The sequence below is a fragment of the Syngnathoides biaculeatus genome, chromosome 11 (assembly GCF_019802595.1).
Source record: "Syngnathoides biaculeatus isolate LvHL_M chromosome 11, ASM1980259v1, whole genome shotgun sequence".
Classification (NCBI taxonomy): domain Eukaryota; kingdom Metazoa; phylum Chordata; class Actinopteri; order Syngnathiformes; family Syngnathidae; genus Syngnathoides; species Syngnathoides biaculeatus.
The window spans coordinates 2,340,368-2,362,755 of NC_084650.1; the positions used below are offsets into that span (position 1 = coordinate 2,340,368).

The window sequence follows — 22,388 nt, forward strand, 5'->3', positions numbered from 1 at the left end:
TTCTGAGGTCTGGGATTCAAATCCCTGCCCCACCTGTGTGGGTTTTCTCCGGGCAATCCATTTTCCTCCCGCATCCCAAAAACATACATTCATTGGAGACTCTAAATTGCCCCTAGTTTGAGTAGATTGTGAGTGCGACTGTTGTCTGTCGCTATGTGCCCTGTAATTGGCTGACAACCAGCTCAGGCTGTAGCCCAAATGCTGCCCGAGGATAGCTGGGATAGGCTAAGGCTTCCGTGACCCTTGTGAGGATAAGATGCTCACAAAATTGATGGATAGATGAATGTTTAAACAGAAACTGAGAAGGTCTATGCTTACCACAAATTGTAAAACTGGACCTAGATGACCACAGTGAAGCTTTCACTAGCAAGATGCACTAGTTCAAATCAAATAATGTTCTTTCATTAAATTTTTAATTTTCAGCCCACCACTAATAGTTACTTATAGTAATGGTATTGGATGAAGGCTTAAGATTCTATAAAATGCTAACGACTGTTGTTGAAGTCATGTGTCGAATAGTCAGAAGAACAAGTTTATCCCCAACAATAACATTAGAAGTTAGAATTGACTTGCAAAACAAGAAAGGTATCCCGTCTGGTCACTGTTATAGACTACCAAAATTTCTAATCTTGGTTCATTGTGGCATTAGCTGGAACGCTGTCCAGTGTACCCTTTAAAGGTTTAAAAGAAGTTGATGTACATTACATACTGTGACTCAATTTTAGACATTTCATAATTGAATGGTTGTTTTTGTACCCTGCGATTGGCTGGTGATCAGATGAGGGTGTACCCTGCCTCTCGCCCAGTGTTACCTGAGAGAGGCTCTAGCATGGCCGTGACTCTAGTGAGGATAAGCGGTACGGAAGTTAGATGGATGGCTAATGATTACAGCAAGTTCTTGCTCCATTAGTAAATGAAATTATATTTAGCACAATGTGAGGGAAGAAACAGAATGAACGTGAAAGAGTGGATAGTTGGTGTAATGAAGGTAAAATACCTCTCACTGAGGATGGCTTGATTATTCTGCATAATTATGGGCACTTGTACACATTTATACACGCACACATAAACAGCTGCACCTCTCAACTTTAATCTGCCGCTTTTATGCCTTCAGCCTCTGCTCGCTTTACTCATGAGCAGCCTGACTTTTCTCCATCTATCCGTGAAAGTGGAGTGCCTTGGCATGTTTGAAACATCAGGATTCATTTCAAACTCTGACTCAGTCATTCAGCCTAATGCTGCCACACAGTCCTGAGAGACTCACAGCAGACATTGAGAAACACAGAAACCATTAGGCCCGCCACACCACTTAGGTTTTTACCATTGTAAATGTTCAAAGCGGCTAAACGCTCCCATTTGACCACCAACTGATCTTTCTCCTGGTCTCGCTCTCAGCCCTCCTGGGAGGGATAAAGTACTGTCTGTGGAGAGCCATGCGAGCAAACCACAGAAAACAAACAATCGGCAAGTGAAAGCAAGAAGCACCATGCAAAAATGAACAATTAAGCAGATGAAAGAGGTCTTGCTCTGTAAATATCTAATAGTCTATCTATGTTATTAGCGGATATGCTTTGCAGCTCTGGGGACCCAGGTTCAAATATGACTTCGCCTGTCTGGAGTTTGTATGTTCTTCCCATGGCTGTGTGGGTTTTCCCCGGTTTTCTCTCACATCCTAAAACATGCATCATAAGTTAATTGGAAATGTCAAGAAGAATGTGTGTGAATGTGAGTGCAAATGGTCGGTTATATGTCCCCTTTTGGATTGGCTGACGACCAGTTCAGGGTATACCCCACCTGTCACCCATTGTCAACTGAGATAGGCTCCAGCATGCCAAAGACACTAGTGAGGATAAGCAGTATGGAAAATAGATGGATGGATGTATCTACCTTGGCAAATTTAGAATAAATCATTGGCAGTGAGTCAACTTTGGTTTTCTGATAATGTATCATCACTCAAAGAAACTATCGCTAATCTTAATAATTATTTGGAGCAGCAGCAACAAAAAATAAATACATCACATCTTTAGAAGTATTACAATTTTAATGCAGTTGCTTATTAATTGATTAGTTTCTAAAATTGCACTTTACCATCATTTCAACTTCTTTTGTTTATACCCTCTGAAGACTGCTTTAAATTTTCTGTTTTATGTCTAGATGGTCCTTTCTTGGCCTCTATACAATAACCACAGAATTTCTCTTCCATGCAAAGCCATAAACTCCTCGACCTTTTTACATATTTGGAAAGAGGGAATTTGCTAATCCATTAGTTGCTCAGGCGGCACGGTGGATGACTGCTTAGAGCTTCTGCCTCACAGTTCTGAGGACTGGGGTTCAGCCCCACCGGTGTGGAGTTTGCATGTTCTCCCCGTGCCTGCGTGGGATTTCTCTGGGCACTTTGGGTTCCTCCCACATCCTCAAAACAAGCATTAATTGGAGCCTCTAAATTGCCTGTATGTGTGATTGTGAATGTGACTGGGTGTTTGTCTCTATGTGCCCTGAAATTGGCTGGTAACCAGTTCAGGGTGTACCCCTCCTTCTGCCCAAAATCAACTGGGATGGGCTGCAGTACTCCCATGACCCTTGTGAGGTTAAACAGCTTAGATATTGGATGGATGGATGGATGGATGGATGGATGGATGGATGGATGGATGGCACATCTGAATGTAGTGCAGGTTTATTTAATTGTTACAGGAAAATAATTGCATTTGTAAGAAAACTATCTTTTTTGAGTATTTTCACGATTTTCCCATCATCCTCCTGTGCTTGCCCTTGTCAATATACTTGTCCACTGTAGTCAAAATTTCTTCACACGCAAAGACTAATTTTTATCAAAGCTTTACACCACAATTCGACAGAATGCCATCTTGTTTACATACAACTGTTCATGGTAGCCCTAACTTGCTAGGCTACATAGCGTTTTGTTGCCTTCTTGCAGGCCGTATCGTATTAAAAGTATTTAAACGCACCTCAAGCAGTCTGTGAAAGAACCAATGATGACTGCTACACATTTTCCTCATTTTGTTCTTTTTTCGCCCGACACAATACATTGGCGCATCACATTATTATTGTCACTATAATAATGAATGTATTCGGTCGCTTTGACCACTAACATTTTCTGTTTCTGCTTCTCTGCCTATGTTTGATTTGGGACGATAGAGCCCCATGATCATAAAAGACAAAATATGGATGTATCGGAATGCAAGCCATGTAGTGTTGCCACTATTTGATTGAGAGACTGCAAGATTTTCGGGAAAGACCAAATTTGTCTTCTGGTCTGATCCAGGCACGATCTGGAAACAAAAGCACTTCTAATTGGACCAATTTGACAACAAACAACTCACAGAGAGAGGATCTAGAAAAAAATCTTTAATGTACAATATTTGCTTTGTCAAGGAGCCTGATGTCCTCTTTCTTAGCCATACACACACATCAAAATATGTCAGATGGATTGAGGTTGTCAATATCTCATTCAGCATTTGTTCCCTGAAATCTTTAATAACTTCCGCTCCGTATCGTTCCATGTGGTGTTCTTTACAAGCTCTCTTTTCTTAGTCCCATTTAACACTATCACCTTCAAATTGTATTGCCTGTTTAAATGGCCTTTTTTCTTTTTTCAAAGGAAGGATTACCTCAAGCTCCGTGTTTGTGTATTCATAGCCTGTGCTTCAGTGTCTGACTACAGGTGAAAACCAGGTTATTATTAGTATTACAATAGCTATGGGTTTATTGATCTTTTATGCATCTACATTTTTGAAGAAGAAAAAAACTGTCCTTTGTAGTAATGTTTGGCAAATTTACAATCATGATTCTGCTGCTAATTTCTGCTCCTTGTGTGCACCTGCATTTCATCTAACACACTCAATAAAAACACAAATAATGTGTTGATTTAAACCCTGGATTAAATAACATTCGAAAACCAACAACAATTTCTCTTCACAAAATAGAGAAATCGTTAAGTTATAAGAACTATTGGGTTGTAACTAACATACAGAACACGGGAAGTTTCAACTTTGGCTACCCTGGCCCTCTAATGTTCAGTGTTTATTTAGAGTGTTTTGTTTTACTATAGAACAGATAATCCTTTTTTGGATGGGCGACAATAATTAGGACACAAGTCACGCAATATCACCTTGAACTGTGTTGCATCATCAAAGACAAACTGTTGTCATCTCCCAGGATAGCTAGCATGTTTTCCGCTCACATCATCTGTCAAAGACCCAGTTATTCCTTTTCTTCTTGGTCGCCTAGTTTCCTGTTACTGTGCCTTACTTTGAAGCCGCAATGTTTTACAAAGCTGTGAAGCTGCTGTTAGGAAGCCCTTTTGTTCACACAAGACTCGATAACAAACCGCTGTGTACCGAAAAAAATTGATTCAGCAAAAAGGGGCAATTGAGCGCAGAAACACATTTTCTCTTTAAAAGCATAACATTTTATCACCTTTTTATACCACATTAAAATAGGAATGTTTGTGAGGTAAATCATGACCAGTGGCCAACATTGAAATTGTGAAAGAAAGCACAAATTCTGCATCTGTCACTTCTAAATAACCCTCCATCTAAGAGTTACTTCCCTCATTCATTCTTTAAAGCGCCTCACATTTAATGGCCTTATTTACGTCCTGTGAAGTATTTATATTTACAAGAAGACTCTCCACTATTACTTATGGATGTATGTTGTTGCCCCTCACTAAATATTTCATTAAGTCCCGGAAGGTTTGAAGTCAGGATTGTTCCCGGAGTTCCGGTTAACTACCGCAGGGAAAGATTTAAGGAACAGAATGATGAAAAGAACTTGCTAGTATAGATTTAACTGTATGCTACAAACTTTAATCCGAACTGTAATGGGACAGAAATGCTTTGTTTTATGAGGCATTTAAATGTTTGTAATGTCTAAAGATAATCCTAGTGATAATGGTTATTGACAGGCTCACTGACATCATAGTTCACTGACATTGTCCACTTACAGTAACAGAACAAGGAAATTCTTAATAGCCAGCTGTCCAATTATTCTTCACTCAAGGATTTTAATTCAATTTATATTCAATGTTTGTTATGACAGTGTTTGAGAGGAAACTTAAATGCTTCAAAATGAGAATAGCACACTGGCATGGCAGGAAAGCCAAGGTTAAAATACATCAAGAGCTAAAGTGGGGAAAAGTGAATTGCTATCGGTGCATTGCATCGATTCACCCGAGGTATACGAAAAATCCCCCTGCTTTGCCTACGAGAGGTGCCGTTATCATGTCCTGTTTCCAGACATTTGAACAGGACAAGCTATCAATTTCTTTTGCCCCCAGCTTGTAGTGCTCACTGACAACAGCCCCCCAACCCCACCGCACACACACACACACATACACCAAACACCCCCTTCCCCGTTCCAACGTGGTTCATGATAATGAGGATAACAAAGTTACGAAGTTGGGCCTGGGAGGTTGTGGTGGTGGTGGGGGGGCAGTATCGCATATAAAACCTGATGGAAAGGTAATGTGACGGATAACTATGTGCACATAGATTATGCTTACCACCTGAGGCTGTGGGCTCATCAAGCTATTGTACAGTGCGATGACTACGTGTGGTTTGGGGTGAATACACAGAGGTCTGGTTCAAGTTGAGTGAGAGTCCAAGAGAACTACTGTGCCTAACCTTCATTGTTAGGATAACATGGCGTGCTGTTTTCTGCATGTGCGCCAGGTTTGTACAACTCTGCCGACAGCTGGATGATTGTGCCCAACATCAAGCAAAACCACTACACGGTGCACGGCCTGCAGAGTGGCACACGCTACGTTTTCTTCGTCAAGGCTATCAACCAGGCCGGAAGTCGAAACAGCGACCCGGCCCGCCTCAAAACCAACAGTAAGTCATGTGGCACTTGTCTGCAGCTTCTTTATGAACATTCAAAAAACCTTTTTTAGTTTGCCTTTTCATAGTTTTTAGTCTGTACAGTACTAACTACTCAGTTAAGATTCTCTTCATGTGATTCAATTGTTTTCTCTCTTGCTCTTTCTCTCTCTCTCTCTCTCTCACTCACTAACTCTCACCTTCACTCTGTCACTCCCTTCCTAAGTCCCTCCCTTCCTTCTTATTGAAGCAAAATATGATATATACGCAATTTTGTGTTAATCTGCACACCTTCCATTTATACTGTACAGAACTAAAGTTTCAGGGTTATGATGCAGCATTACATATTTCAGTGGTTTGTCATTTGCTTACTTTTGGTATGTCAGCATCAGATCACACAATTGAAATATGTTGAACATATAATTTTTTAAAAGGTTGGTCAGCTGAGTGTACACTACTTCCTTGTTCTCTTTCAGATGCAACTGTCACACAAAAAGAAAGTTGCCTTTTTTTCCTTTTTCAGATAATTTTTCAGATAAAAATAGTTTTGTCGTATGTGACTGGTGCAAAAATAGCCATATATCATCTTCTATGCTCTTGTTTGCCTTTCAATCATGGTAAATGTTTCGTAAAATGGTGTCACCAAATGTTGACACCAACAAATAAGTAATTCAAATACGTATACGAGAAATTAAATACGACATTGCACACCAGTTAAAAGGCCGCACCCACTCTGTGCAGCATTTTTTTAGTTTTTTCCATACACGGGCCTTGTCGGGTATACTGTATAAAGGCAATTTAGAGTATAAGTATAAGCACTGGTACATTGTAAAAATTTGATATTCACACAGACTTTGTAAATGTTTATTTATATACCTTGTTTCCAAACAGTGATCAACACAGCAGTAGATTTTTTTTTAATCCATTCTTGCCCTGTTCACTGAAACCAATAAAGTATTGGGGTTGAACAGCCTCAGAAAGTCTCACATATCTTTTCAGTCTGTCAGTCACTCCCAATGTCATTTTCATCTCGAGTTACCGTTGAAGTTGTGCATGTAGGAAACTAGCATTTTAATCGCTTAGTGATACTGGATTATTTCCACGTGTTTAAAATCCACCGGAAGATCTTTGCGTATGACTATTTTTTGTGAAAGATTTTTAAATTGGTTAAATTGAAAATATATATTTTGCATTTATGAGTGTCTTTCAGCATCCTTTCAGGGCGCTGTCTTTTTCTGTGGCGAATTGATCTAATTTTTCTTTTACGGCCAATCAAGATACATTCTTCTTCTATGGCTATTTGAGATAGATTCTTCTTCTACTTCCAATTTAGGTACATTCTTCTTCTACGCGCGCTGAAAGTAAAGTCTCATTCTTTTTCCTTCTCATATTAGAAGCCTCGGCGCATGCCCAAACCCGAGTCCATTGTCAGGAAAGACCATTTTGGAACCCTTCCATCCATTTTCTCAGCCGCTTATCCTCACAAGGGCAGCGGGAGAGCTGGAGCCTATCTCAGCTGTCAACGGGCAGGAGGCAGGGTACACCCTGAACTGGTTGCCAGACAATCCCAGGGCACATAGAGACAAATAGGTGCACTCACAATAACACCATTTCATTCAAACAATATTTTGTTGTACTTTTAAACTCATAGCCACGAGTGAAAAAAATAACATTTTAACCACAGCAGAAAACAGCCCGCAAGGTTCATAGTGCCCGAAAAAAATAGTGGCTTGTTGTCCAGAAAATATGATAAATTTAACAGAAAATGTATCCCAATCTAAATGGGTAAAAGCATTAAAGTAGAAGTCTGTAATATTCTACTCTTTTTTTTTTTTTCATTATTGTCAGATCTCAGGTTCCACAGGCAGTAGTTTTAAATGTGCATTTTTGACAGCAATGATTTTTTTGACATACCTTGTACAAACAATAAAGCAACAACACTCCAAATATTACACCATGTGAGATGCTCACCTTTTTTATAGACCAGAAAAATGGGTCATCTAAGGTCACATGGATAATAAACACAACATGTTGTATTCCAGGCCAATGCACTCTGTAGTGTTGAAGGATGCTGAGTTAAAAGCTGTAGCCATGTGGCTGATTCGGGATGTTAAATTTCAAAAATAGTTCAGTGGGGCTTAAATGGAGTTACGATGACTCCTCTGAGCGCCTGTCAGGAGCCGAGCTGCCGCGTTAAGGATTAACTGTAATCTGAACGCATTGCTGAGTAAAACAACATGAAACGTGCAAAACTGTTGCACTTGAAGCCACCGAAAGTTTTTCGGATTTTCTTTAAAATAACTTTTGCAGTCAAACCTGTGTTGAAAACATTTCATTCTACTGATTGACCTCTGATGTTATAAAATAAAAAATCTTACTATCATGTAATTTCAATCAAGAGTTAGTTAGGGCTAGACAGCAACGCTTTTTTTTAAATCATCACTGACTTCAACAATAGTAGCACACAGTTTGCTGTGGTTGACGAGCTCACCCCTCTCCCGAATCAGCTCCAGAACTCGTAACAGCTGTGTTAAATGCAATGAATACGCTTGTTTCCAAGCATGTATTTTCAAAACAGTTGCTGTTTTTTTTTTTGTTTTTATTTTTACTTGACAAGTTTTGCCAGTGTCGTGTGTCATACTCCCATGTTTTCAGGTAAATGGGTTTATAACCATACTCTGGCTTGAACCACATCAGGATGAGTTCAATTCCTAGCCCTTTAATTACATACATTACATTACACGTACATTACATACATTACACGTTATATATTGGCAATACAGTGGCACAGCTCTAAAGCGTTGGCTTCTCAGTTCTGAGGACCAGGGTTCAATCCCGTGCCCGCGTGGGTTTTCTCTGGGCACCCCAGTTTCCTTCCACACCACAAAAACATGCACTAATTGGAGACTCTAAATTGCCCCTAGGTGTGATTGTGAGTGCGAGTGTTATCTGTCTCTATGTGCTCTCCGATTGGATAGCAACCAGTTCAGAGTGTACCCTGCCTCTTGCCCGTTGACAGCTGGTATTGGCTCCAGCGCTCCCGCGAACCTCATGAGGATAAGCAGCTCAGAAAATGGATAGATATTATATAATTTTTTAAATATTTTTTTTACAAAAATGCTGTATTTCTACATTATGATTAATTACGAGGTAATGCATCCTTTTTTGTAGTTTGACCTTCAATGACACAATCTGCAATAAAAGTTTTCCAAATGTAAAAAAAATGACCAAATATAACTGTATTTCAGTGGTTTGTTTTTATCAAAGTGGATTAGTTCTGTCTCACACTGGGTGTGAATCTCATCTACTTTCATCTTCGGCATGCTGTCCTCTGATTCCCTGGGCTGTGACATACGATCTCATTGTGCCCTTTAGTCCATCTTCCCTCTTGCAGCCATCTGTCAGTTTAGCCTGAAGGAAACACATTTTATGTCAGAACCTTGGGTCTTCTGTCAAAGAGATTGTTAGGAGACTTTGTGAGCTAGCTAGATATTAAAACTTCCATTTTACCATGCAGATAAAGACCTATTTTCAATTGTCATATATTTTCCCTATTCCCCAATACTTTTATTCGATCCTATGTTGGTACCAATCATTACTTTGCTATTTTCCTTTTAACAGTGTTACATGTTTTACTGCGTTAACAACAACAAAGGTGTTTGAATGAGTTGTTCAGGAGAATAATCATGCCACCCTTTCACGAAGTAGAGGTAGATATCTGATTTTCACTATTGGAAATCAGAAAAGGTTTAATTGTTTTAACATGGAGAAGGTGTTCTAAAGTTTCTAGTATAAGATTTTTTTTTTCCAGGTTTCACACACCAGATGTCTTGAACAGAATACTGGACGTGATTGAAACAGCACTTAAAATCATGTTGCTGTTACACTCGAAGGTTTTTCACTGGCTTTTAGGTCACTCTGGATTCAAACAGTGAAACCCAACCGTGGCCTAATGCAGTGCCCTACTATTGTTGATAAAAATTTCACTGTGTGTTAAGGTACTCACTGCTAAAAATGTGTCACAGCATCCTGAAGCACGTATGAATTAAGTATGACAAAGGGGAAGGTCGACGATTGTGTGACCTTTTACTGTAGTGACCCGTACTTCTCTATCTCAAACCGGCCCCGACCATCCATCCATCCTAATCCTAAAGTGGCGTGAGAAACCTCTAAATGGAGGCAAGCAAGAAGGGGGATGACAAAGAGCGGGAAGGTTGAGTGCACTGAGGACACCAAATAGCTCTTTGCAGGGACGAGTGTCTGCAGACAAAAGTGCTCTCAATCTTCTGCTTTTTAGTCATAAATACCGCCAATTTCTCTCTCACCCGAACAGGTGAACACAAAATAAGGCCAGCTAAGGCTTAAGAGGCATGTCAGAAAAGTTCCGGGACCGCTCTCATTAAAACTACTCAAATCCAAAGTACAAGCTGCAAGTTTTACCCTTCAGCATTCTTTCCCTGGAGTCAAACACACTTTCCTAGACTTGTTTGCCATGCCTTATTGCCACTTGGAAGCATTCTTCCGGGATCCTCCACAGCTCCGTTGTCACATCTAGCTTGACGTCATCCATGTCTGCTTCAAAATGTATCCCTTTGGTCTTGGGAAAGAGGATTAAAATAAATTATACGAACCGGTTGGGTAAGTAGGGAGTTGCGCCAGGACAGCGTTTTTTTTTTTTTTTTTTTTTTTTTTTTTTTTTTTCATCTCGACCAGGAACTGCTCAGGACATTGCAAACAGGCATGTTGTCATGTTGAAGTATGAACCGAACCAAGTACATTCTCTGTGTACCTGAAGATGTGTTGCCTAATCCTCTGGCCCACACTGAAGGTTAAAACAAAAGATTGTAGTTTGATCTATTAAATTTTTTTTCACCCCATTCCTACGCTTAACACACCCCATAAAGCACAATAATATTTATTCAGCACTTTCTCATTAGCGATTTCACTTTAAACTCAGCCTACCATAAACACATCAGAAAAACTCATAAGGAAAAAAACAAGAGGGATGTAAGCCTCAGTGCTTTACTTCACTCCAATTGTCATGCTCCATTTTAACATTAAAAATGCAAGCTATGGACAAAATTAGTCATTATTTTGGTTTGAACTCACCATATTTTGGGCATGAAATTGAATTAAGCTAACATCTGAACTTTGCCATCCAGACACTTTAAATGTTTGTCTGTTCATGAGCTGTTTGTCTGACTCGTTATTGAATTTATATCAGTCATAAAGTCATGAATTTTGACGTATGCTGTTGCATCCCTGGAACCTAGCTCTGAGTGCTGCAGAGCTGGGTGTACACGCAAAAAAGAGAGCACCGGTTTTAATCACATCTAGCTTGGCTCGACATCCATCAATTTTCCATACTGCTTATCCTCCCTAGGTTTGCAAACAGGCGAGAGGCAGTCGTACACCCTGAACTGGTCCTCAGCCAATCGCAAGGAGCATACGTTGAAGCAAACAGTTGTACTCACATTCACACAAATCAGTTTTCAATTCTTCTTCGTTTCCTTTCGGCTTGTCCCGTTAGGGGTCGCCACAGCGTGTCATCTCAGATGAATGCATATTTGTTTGGCACAGTTTCATGCCGGATGCCCTTCCTGACGCAACCCTTCTGCACAATTTAGTTTTCAATTCACCTGCATAATTTGGGGATCTGGGGGGGAAACTGGACTACTCAGAGAAAACCCATACAGGCACGGGAAAAGCATGCAAACTCCTCATAGCCGAGGCCAGATTTGAACCTGGGTCTTGAGAACTGTGAGACAAATGTGCTCAATGTGCCGCTTGCTAGGCTGTACATTCAAGGTGAAAACAATAATAATGGGTGTATTTTCTTTCCAGCTAAAACTCTGATTTGTAATTAAAAAAAAAAAAAGTTAATTCCGTAAATCACCTATTTTTAAATGTTAAAACGAAGGTACCAGGTAACCCATCATAAAACCTCTTTATTTCTAAGCCTATTATTTTCCATTATTTGCAGTATAATTTGACATGGACTCTAAGTGTAAAATATCAAAACATAATATTGACTTTCTAGTGCCAATACCTACGTATTGTCACTGTTTGGCAGAATTTTTCTATCTCCCTAAGCACTACTTTTCAGGAAATAAAAAAATGCACCATCTTACTAGAGTTGTCAAACACTGCATTAAGTTTGTTGCTATCAGATGCCGTTGTCCAACAAAATCAAGACAACAACACCCCAAATCAATCAATCAATCTCCATTTACCACACTGTCATTGATTTTAATCAATGGCATCAAGAACATGACACCGGTGTCAAAAACTGTGCCATAACGAAATCTGTGCTCAAGTAAACAACAGACAAAAACCATTTTGTACTTCTTAAAAGAAAAAGACAGTGTTTACATCATCCCCATAAACATTTTTCAAAGGACTTAGAGTTAGGAGTGATGCAATAAATAAAATGATAAACTGACTAAACAGTGTAATAGACGGGGAATTAATTTGCATGCAAACGTTCCTCTCGCTCGGGATTCCTTCTGCATCAAGCTATTACAATGATCCACTTTTGACAAAACAGGCTAAATGGAATGTATCTGACCTTACTCATTTCCAGTCGTTACTGTCTATTAGACATCCAGACTTTCAATCTTGAGGCAAGATAATGACACACGGCTACCGCAAAGTGATGGAGAAGGCCGTTTTACAATACTTCAGAGACAGCTGAGTGTTCAATTGCGTTAATCGATTTCTTCACAAGCCATTTCCAAGGCTTTGTATTGGTTCAAAACGCATGTGAATAACTATGAACCTGACCATGTTTGGACAGACAGTGATTTTATAATACTGTGTATATGTTCATTGTTTGTGTGTGTTTATGTCTCTAATAATCATATTAAACACAATGTCTCTATCCAGACAAAAATGGCTGATACGCAAGCACAGGACGGTCGCTGTTGAGAAATTTGCGTGTGTGTGTGTGTGTGTGTGTGTGTGTGTGTGTGTGCGTGTGTGTTTGTGCATGTCTCCTCGCCCCTCACATCTGAGCTTCTACCTTGACTAAGCCTGGAAACCAGGCTGAAAATATTACACGTCAAGGTGCCTGGGGTTGTACACATACTTCTATACGTCCTCTAAAAGAGACTGCAGTAATATTTAGGTGGCATGCATCCCTGATGACAGACATCAAACTGGCTCACAGGCCTTAAGGTAAACAGCGAGAGGTTGGAAGGAGAGGAAGAAGCGGAGATGATGGTGCCGCTTATGAGGGGCTGAGGGAGACTACAAGAACACAAATATTTAATTTCATATTTCTGGTGCAGGTGTTGTATCCATTCCTCCTCTTAATGTGTTCATATAAGACGACACTATAGTCACAATGTCACGATTAACACAAGGAGGTTAGTTGGTTTAAAGGTGCTATAGTTTGCTGTAGTTTGCTATATTGTTAATTTCAGTTTTGTTGCTTTTTTTGGGTTTACCTCATTGATTTGGTTTACAGATGCTTTGGTGTACAAAATATATATAAACTCTAGTCACACTGAAAGTTATTCAACCAAAGACTCGGTTTAATGAAGTTGAATTGAAATTACTTTTTGAATCCCCCAACAGAGGCCACTTTTGTTTATGCCCCATTTTCTTCACCAATACGATTTTAATGTGTTTAACAGTAAAGCCCTACAAGTCTGTAGCAGTGCGCTGCTTCAAGGCAGTCCCACACAGAACACCTTGGTGGATGGTTTGAATCTTTTCTAATTGGTATGGCCTCACAGTTAAATAAAACCAAACTGCATGCTGCCTTCATTTATTATATGAAGTAAAAGTCTGACCATGTAGTATGCATCCTTCAGAATGGACTAGATTAAATTGCACAGGCATTCACTTACTTCTTTCACAGGTTTGATGGAGGGCTGCAGAGTAAGTATTCATCTATAACAATTAACGACTAGTCAAACCCCAAACCAGTCCCGGAGCTCGGATGTTCGAAGTCTTGATTCCAAACTAAGTGTTAAAAAAAAAAAAAAGTGCTAATGACAAGTATGTGGTATGGTTTGTTCATACAAAGTATGAAATAAGAAAAATTGTATCATAAGGTGCTACAAACGAGTACAAAAATAATACATAAATATAAAATATATATCTATATATATAGAGAGGCCCCGTAGCTCAGTGGTTAGAGCACTGGTTTGGTAAACCAGGGGTTGTGGGTTCATATCCCACTGGGGCCTCCACTCCCTGAGAAGGGTTGCGTCAGGAAGGGCATCCGGTGTAAAAGTTGTGCCAAACATATATGTGCGTTCATCTGAGATGACACGCTGTGGCGACCCCGAAAGGGACAAGCCGAAAGAAACTTTATATGTGTGTATATATATAAAAATGGGAAATTACAAAGAAATACATCAAGCGTACTTAAAGTGCTCCTTCTATAGGGAGAGCGGGATTCAAAGGATTAAAAGAAAAAAAAACACATTCCACAGGTGAACAGGTCAGTTAGAAACAGGTCCGTGTCATAATTGAGTATAAAAGGAGCATTCACCCCAAAAGGTGGAAATGCAATGCAATTGGCATTTGTATTTATCAAGTTCAAACTTGGGTAAAGAGTAGAATAAGGAAGATTATTACCAGGAAAATGCCAGAACTTCCTGGGGGTAACAAAAAAGCACAAACAATATCCAACTAAGAGCAGAATCCAAAAGAGGCGTGAGACAGACTGCAGCAAACAGAAAAAAACAAAGGAACAATCTGGCGCCTTCCTAATGTGGCCACGGGCTTGTTGACTTGGGGCTGATTACCAACTAACTCCTCCCAGATGCACACCTCCTCCCTGCACTGCCAGGGGAAACAGGAAGAGACAACTGATGGGAATATATATAACAGTAACTGATGACAACAGTTATTATATATAAAATATTCAGTGCTCAATGTACAAACTTGCTTGTCACCTAATTGCGCCCACCTCTCAAAGACATATCTCCCCGAACTCGTGCTGTTTGACTTGTGCTGGTTCAAGTCACGAGCGCGTGTTCGCCCCTCCAACCTGGCTCTCGTGAGTCGTCCCCTGGAAAGCCGTGACTGAGAGCCCCAGTGTTTGCAAGAGGCTGCGCTGGCAGCGATAAGCAGTTCAAAGAAGCCAGCGCATTAATGTAATTGGCTGCCAGCAGCACATTGGCCTCGTCCTCTCACATCCACAAGCAGTTTCACTCAGCAGGCGGATTATTGGAGGGGAGTGTGCGCGAGAGGATGAGATTGAGAGGATGGGGAAAGAGAGATGAAGGGAAGGACACAGAGCGCGGGGGCTTCGGGAGGAGGTGCGGGGGGTTCATTGTGTCTCATTAAGCCGTGGGAGGCTGAGGGAGCCAACAAGCTAGTGGTGTCAGAGTTAAATGTCAGGTCTAAGAGGGATCCAGTTGACCTCCAACAAGTTTACAGTCGCAATCTTCAGCATGGAATTATCCCCTCAACTTCTCCCTGCTGTCTATCACCTCGTTTGCCCTCTCCGTTTTGTCAAAATTGCTCTTATGTGAATGCCTCAAAATGATGCATTAACAAAATGGAAGGGCACTCCAAAACGCACAGACCTGCAACGAGTTTCAACAGTTAACAAGAGAACAAATTTATGTGCAGTCTGCCAAAGGAAAGAGGACTACTAAATTTGAAGCGTTCTTCCTCATCAACCATTCCACAAAAGAAAGTTGGCAGTGCAGTTTTTGCGTAACCCCGCTGACTTAAAATAACAAAATGCTTATCATATATAATGGCAGTGCCATAGCTCTCTGGATGCAAACTCGGCGCATGGCTTGTTGTAGACTGAACTGTTTGGTCTCATCCCAAATACTAGTTTCACTTTTTCCGAAAAGAAATTTGATGTGAGTTTGTGGACAGAATGATCATAATGAGTCGGTGATTCCATGGGATTGCCAATCCAATCAATTGATGTCATTCTCAAACCACTTTTACCCCTTGGTACAACATTTGCATGTTATCCCTGAATTGCATTAGGATTGTTATAATCCTCAATTTCTTACGTTCTCATTCGTCGCAACAACATCCTTTCGGTGTGAGGATTGCCAATCAAGTTGCATGAGGAACGGTTTCTCACCGATGGCAGCATATTCACCATTGTAACGCCACTTAAAGTTCCCTTCTTCTAATTTTCAAGTCTGTGTGATGTCAGGCTCTGAGGAGGATGCTGGCTGCCTCCCTCCCCTCTCACGAAATGTTTTCACAAAGGCTCAGAGAAGCTTTGAAGTTTTGACTCGCACTCCTTGTATTGCAAATAACTTTCCCCTGATGTCTCTCGAGTTCTCTGCAAAGACGTCTCACTCGCACTTTTTGTTTATATTTCCCCTTTCCTGAACCTCATTCCTTCTTCCTCAGCTCCTGGATTGTCCACACCAGTGAAAGTAACAATAGACAAGATATAAGTGGCTCTGCACTGTCGCTGTCATTTTGAATTAGTGGGAGAAGATGTCAGATTTTGTTTCGGCTGTTTTTGCACGGGAAGCAAGGTACTGTGGCGGTTCATAAAACTGGCATTGTAATGTGTCTGAAGTCATGCAAGCAGGCTACTGGAGATTAAAATATTTCTTGGCACATATTGAGGCATTTTAGATCCTCTAACAGACTTTCACCCATCACTGATGACTTAGTGCTACATTTTTCTGGCTTTGGTTCCAACAGTACAGGTTCCACTGATACTGAGTGAATACTTTCCTTGTCTCTATACACATTAAACAATATTTATTTGCTATTTTTTTTAAGCGAGAAGTGAGCTGAAAATTTCCAAGTTTGGCCAATCACAATTTAATAGCTGCATGATAAAGGTGTTGAGTCTGTAAAATAAACATGCACTGCTGTTTCCTCTCCCCAGAATGCGTTACTTTGATTCTCTCGCGAAGGCTATGTGACTGCTTTGTGTTGTCTAATTGGTGAATTAGAATCAAATGACATTGCCGATCCTGTTTGATTGGTGCAACGGGCACCCTATATGGAAGTCCAAGATAGAGTCTTAAAATAGAAGCACACGTGCAAGAATGAATAAATAAAAGTGTCAAATGGCTTATCGAGCATTGTAAAGGAGGAAAAATATCAATCCTTCACATAAATACTCAAGTAAAAATGAAACCCATGGTGCGTTTGAAGTACTGTGACGAGCAGTTTATGGAAAATTTTACTTGAGTAAATGTAACTGAGTAAATGCAACGCGTTTACTACCCATTGCAACATTGTTTATGGGCCATTTTGTTATATTTTGGTGTCAAAGAACTATGTTGAAGTAGAGGAAGAAACTTTAGTCAATGGATTGCCTTGTGTATCAGGAAAGAAGTGCTTTGCCGCAATCTTGTGGTTTAAACCAGGGCTGGCTCCCTAACCCCCACAAAGAAAATGGGTTTACTGGGCTGTGATAGCGGCAAACGAGTGCTTTTGTTTAAATGAAGCTGCTCAACTCACTTCAAATTGAGAGGCCACCAGATCCTGCATCCTGAGCCCCAAAACAGCATGACTTTTTCAGCAATAATAGAATATAGCTTCCCCCACAAAATAAGAATAAGTAAAAAGGCACAAATAGACGAATTTGGGAATGCTGAGCCACAAATATGTGGGAGGTTCACTGCAGTTGAATTGGAGCATTGTTATTATCGAGCTTTCATTAGCTTTTTGAAACACAACCATTGTGCTTATGCCAAGAAGTGTAGTGGACAATGCACGTGTACAAGTACATGTAAGAAGAACTAATGTAATTATCTCCGTTTGTAGGTTGTGACAGCTTTATTTCCAATATGCACAATTGATGCTGAAACGATTCAAAATTTCTCCACGTTCAGTAACGTAGTCATTAATTTCTGGTTCAGGCATGGAGTCCTATGTGGATGTGTATTAGTTTACATTTATATCTTTAAACATATTAATTAGCCTCTTATTTTGTTCACTATTTGTTACGCGCCACAATAACGCAGTTCCAGAAAGACTTATGTGACAAATGTACAGTTTAATCCAATCATTTACTTTGAAGTTTTGCGAGCTTTGTACTTAGAAGCTCGTCCCCCCTTTGTAGAGCTGGTAATATGTGTAGTTTATTCGCTACTAAGGAGGCGATGGTCAGTGACATACAATGCGTTGACACCGGACACAAAAAGAAAAAAAGCACCACAAAGCAGCTGGTTAATCTGGATGCTGTATTTTTTATTGTTTTTTTTTTTTTAACAATATCCATAACAATCAGTGTTAACAAGTCAACGGTCCGTGATTTCCGTAACAAAATACGGAAGTTCTATCACATTTACCAGCTCTGGTTCCACTAATGACCTATTTACTATCTTATAATGTATGTAACTGTAACGAATACTGTGGCATGGTGTACTGGCAGGTCAGCCATTCAAACTGGATCCCAAAACGGCGCACAAGAAGCTCCGTCTCTCCAACGACTGCCTCACCATGGAGAAGGACGAGAGCTCTCTGAAGAAAAGTCACACACCGGAACGCTTCGGTGGAACAGGCTCCTACGGGGCTGCCGCTAATGTGTTCATTGACAGCGGGTGTCACTATTGGGAGGTGCTGCTGGGAGCATCCACATGGTGAGAAACCCACTTACACAAACATGATTAGGGGTATATTGCGAGCCTGCAAGGAGGTTTGGTGAAGTGAAATATCTTTCTTCTGGGAGTTTTAATCCAGGCTGCTACACAAGCGTACATACACAAAAGCACAACAGCACACTGTGTACTCTTAGCCTAATTATATTCTTTGCACTAATTGGCTCTGAAGTAGACCGCTTCCTGCAGGAAAGACCCAAAGGGCCGTGGGTCTGTCTTGCATGTCCTCAGCATGAGGTAGCTTGACTATACCAGCAATTAAGGAGGAAGCTGGTTTTGGATGGCTAATTTTTCCAAAATGTGTTTTTGGCCCTGCAGGTATGCCATTGGCGTATCTTACAAATCAGCCCCTAAAAATGAATGGAGTGGCAAAAACTCATCATCGTGGGTGTTCTCCCGCTGCAACAACAACTTTATGGTGCGCCACGATGGGAAGGACATGCTGGTGGAGGCCAGCCTGCAGCTGAGGCGTCTCGGCGTTCTGCTGGACTACGACAACAATTCGCTGTCCTTCTACGATGCCATGAACTCTCATCACATTCACACCTTTGAAATCTCGTTCCTCCTGCCGGTCGTACCCACCTTCATGATCTGGAACAAGTCGGTCATGATCCTCTCAGGGCTTCCCGTGCCAGATTTTGTGGAGGGTTTGGCCCTGGATCACCCGGAGCAACAGCAGCAGATGGGCCTGTGCCGACAAGAGTCGCCCTATTTGACCGGAATGAAGACCTGCCACTAGGAGAGTCCAGTTCTTCCCAGCAATGGACTGAACCATGTGGTCATATTGACGCAATTCTTCTGCATCGACTGTGGACGTTATGACTTTCTACAGGATCTAAAAAGTATAAAAATATGCACACCACTCCGGAAAATATTCTGTCCTTCATTTGACGTCATACAACACTTTAATGGTCCACGAGAGGTTGGAAAAGTAAAAATACATATTAGTGGATTTTACATCCCAAAATCGCTCAGTACATTTTCATGGGATTTCTTTCTACTTTTGAATTGCTGCAGTGATTTGTTGAAAGTTGTCTGACTAGATTTTCTTTATTCAGAGGCTTTCTCCTTCACCTCACCTGTGCAGACCTTTCATTGAGTATTATAAAATTGCTACCCAAAAAAAGTACACATACAACAAAAATGTTGATTTTTTTTTTTTTTTTTTTTTTTTTTTTTTTTTTTTTTTCTAAATTGGCGCAAGCGACACATTGTACATGTGTAGTCGTACTCGGTCAATCCATACAATGCAAGTACTTGAATTGGTACAGTAGCTTTGTCTTTCCATTGAGCTGATTTATGATTAACTTTGAGTTTCAGTTTAAAAACCGCACATCTAAAAACTTACCGCAGGTTTAGCTACATTGGTAGCACGTTAACATACAGATTGAAGACGACTTTGGTCTTTTGGGAACTTTCTTGAGCTTTTACGGTGTTCCTACTTGATTACTGTCTTCCAGATTTATGTCTAGGTAGAAGTCTTAGGAGCGAGAGAGCAAGAATTTCCATATGTAACATTTCACCATTGGGATTAGCAAGATACATTCTGTTTTATATTGTACCCATGACAACAAATCTCACCATTATCACTGATTACGTGTTGCTTCCTCAATAGCTCCTGTAAATGACTTCCTTGACTATCGTCTGGGAGCAGACACAATAATCTCATTCGCATTATGTGATAACTTGTATCATAAGAGTTTTATTGAAAAAGACAGAAATGTTATTTATGGCAGAAGATTACTTTTATTATTAATCGTAGCATATCCATGAAATACTATTTAATAACACTTGTGAGTAGTGGATCAATTGATCTTAATGGGGAAAGCGACACGATGGTCCTCCACATTGCTACTTCCCAAAGGCGTTGTTGTGATTTTTATCACATGAAATAGCGATAAAGATGTTGTTTTAAAAAAAAAAAAAAAAAAGAACACTTGATATTGATTATTGGGGAAGGGGGTCGATTTCTCATTCTACAATTATATCACAGCATGATTGTGTTTTCCTGTCAGGTGTCCAAATGCACAGAGTTGCACACGTTTTCCTTTTCTGGGCCCAGTCGAAATAATGCATGATACCACTGTCGGACCCCATGTTTGTTCAATGACTGATTTCAGTATCTTTGTCGGGTTCTACCTGTCCGTCAAATGTAGACTCCCCAGCACATTTGCTCACTATGCACTTAAAACTCTTCTTTCTATTGCCACCCATTCAAATCACTATTGGACCATGCATACCTGAGTGACAACTTCGCTCATGTTGTCATGTAGGTCTGATATAGTACAGGGATACAAAGGCATAAAGTACTGAAGAAAGTTCCATAGCGGATTTGACATCGGTCATAACTTAAACATCACAAGATATTATTAATCATTAATGTGTCATGTAAAAATCCAGTATTGCTTTACTTCTCTTAACAAGGTCAACTTGTCAAAAGCTCAAAGTGCAGCCTCAGGCAGCAGAGTTTAGTGTTTCAATTGAGTAAATTGATTGTCGTCATGAGAGAATTTAGTAGGAAATCATACAAAAAATTTGGATGCAAAAACTACTTTTTCCCAACTGTGCTAGCAAAACAACCAACAGAGTCCAGGCCTCCACCAAGGCCAAACAACTTTAAACATGTCGGTCTGTATTTGTTGAAAAATCCTGATGTGCTGCCAAATAAACATTCCAATCTTGTAGGTCGCATTATATACTTGCCACAGTCTTTGTCAACTATTCTATAGCATTTAAAAAAAAAAAAAAAGCCTTTGAAGAGCTTCTACCCTTTGCACGACTACCACAGCTGTAAATTTAGGGCAGCTGTGACATAAACCTGCCTGCCTGAAATGTGGTGTTGCTCAAATCAATGTAACAGAAGAATAAAATAAGTTTACAATGTGCTAGTGTACAGTAGAAGAGAGATGAATAGAAAATAAACGTAAGTGCGTATACTGTATTGGCAATTGTTCAAGTTGGGTGTACAATACAGTCCAGTATTTAATTGGAATTTATAATCACCAAAGCTTGTACTTACTTGATCTTAGGAACCCACCTGAGCCACAATCAAATATTGTGATTGCAAAATTAAATGCCACGCCAAAATTTTGATTTGCCTTGGCATTGGGGTTGGTAAATACTAGAAAACGACATTGGTCTGATGAGGTGACAGACCATCAAATGGCACTCAACTTCAACTTGTGGCTTATTTGCAGTAGAGGATGGATGGATGGATGGATGGATGATGTATGGGTGACATCTTTCAGTTTACAATGTTACTTCTTGCACAATAGCCTACTAAATTCTCATGAAGACATAACTGAAACAAAGCACGTACGAAATATGGCTGTGGTCTTACAGGGATACTTTCAAATATAAGCTGGCTAAAAAGATGTTTTTACCATTTTGCTGTTGATGAACGTCAGTTGCAGGCTCCAAGTTGCTTTGTTGATTTTTTTGGTCTCGACTGACAATCAAGTCATCTGTGCAAGTGTGCTTGTCAAGTCAATGCATGATATTCTTCAGGTTCCCTCCTGTTCCTCTGGGGTTGCTTATCATATGGTGAATTTTTATTTTGGAGGGTGTTGCAAAAAAAAAAAAAAGCCAAAAACAACACTATCTCATGCATATGAACATGAAACGGTTTGCTGTGCTATTTTCTTTCTTCACGTCACAAGTCGATCCAGTGAAATATATACAGTGAATGATTTCAAATAGCTACCAACCTCTAGCAGTGCAGTGTAAAACCTTCGAGAGAATGCAACATATTATTCCTCTTTTGCTTTTGTGTAACTTGGGAAGTAACTTTTTACAACTCAGAAGAAGCACTTTTGATAAACAGAATAAAACAAGCAGGGTTGCATTTGTGAAATGACATTTTAGCCAGAAAGGAACAATCAATGGAGGGGAAGATATATACATAAATATTATATCCAGTTGTACATCACACACACTATATACAAACCAATGTTATTTGTGAATTTAAGTCTAATTAAAAGTATGATCTGTT

The 22,388-nt window shown here is 40.1% G+C and overlaps 1 protein-coding gene across 7 annotated transcripts in view; it reads left to right on the forward strand.

Annotated features, from left to right (window-relative positions):
* Positions 1-22,388, forward strand: part of mid2 (midline 2) — a 95,284-nt gene extending 72,896 nt beyond the window's left edge. For all 7 annotated transcript variants that reach the window (XM_061834368.1, XM_061834366.1, XM_061834370.1 and 4 more), the window contains 3 exons: positions 5,691-5,852; positions 18,172-18,379; positions 18,716-22,388. In XM_061834368.1, coding sequence (XP_061690352.1) covers positions 5,691-5,852; positions 18,172-18,379; positions 18,716-19,136 — 791 coding nt within the window. In that variant the 3' untranslated portion in view covers positions 19,137-22,388. The remainder of the gene's footprint in view (positions 1-5,690; positions 5,853-18,171; positions 18,380-18,715) is intronic.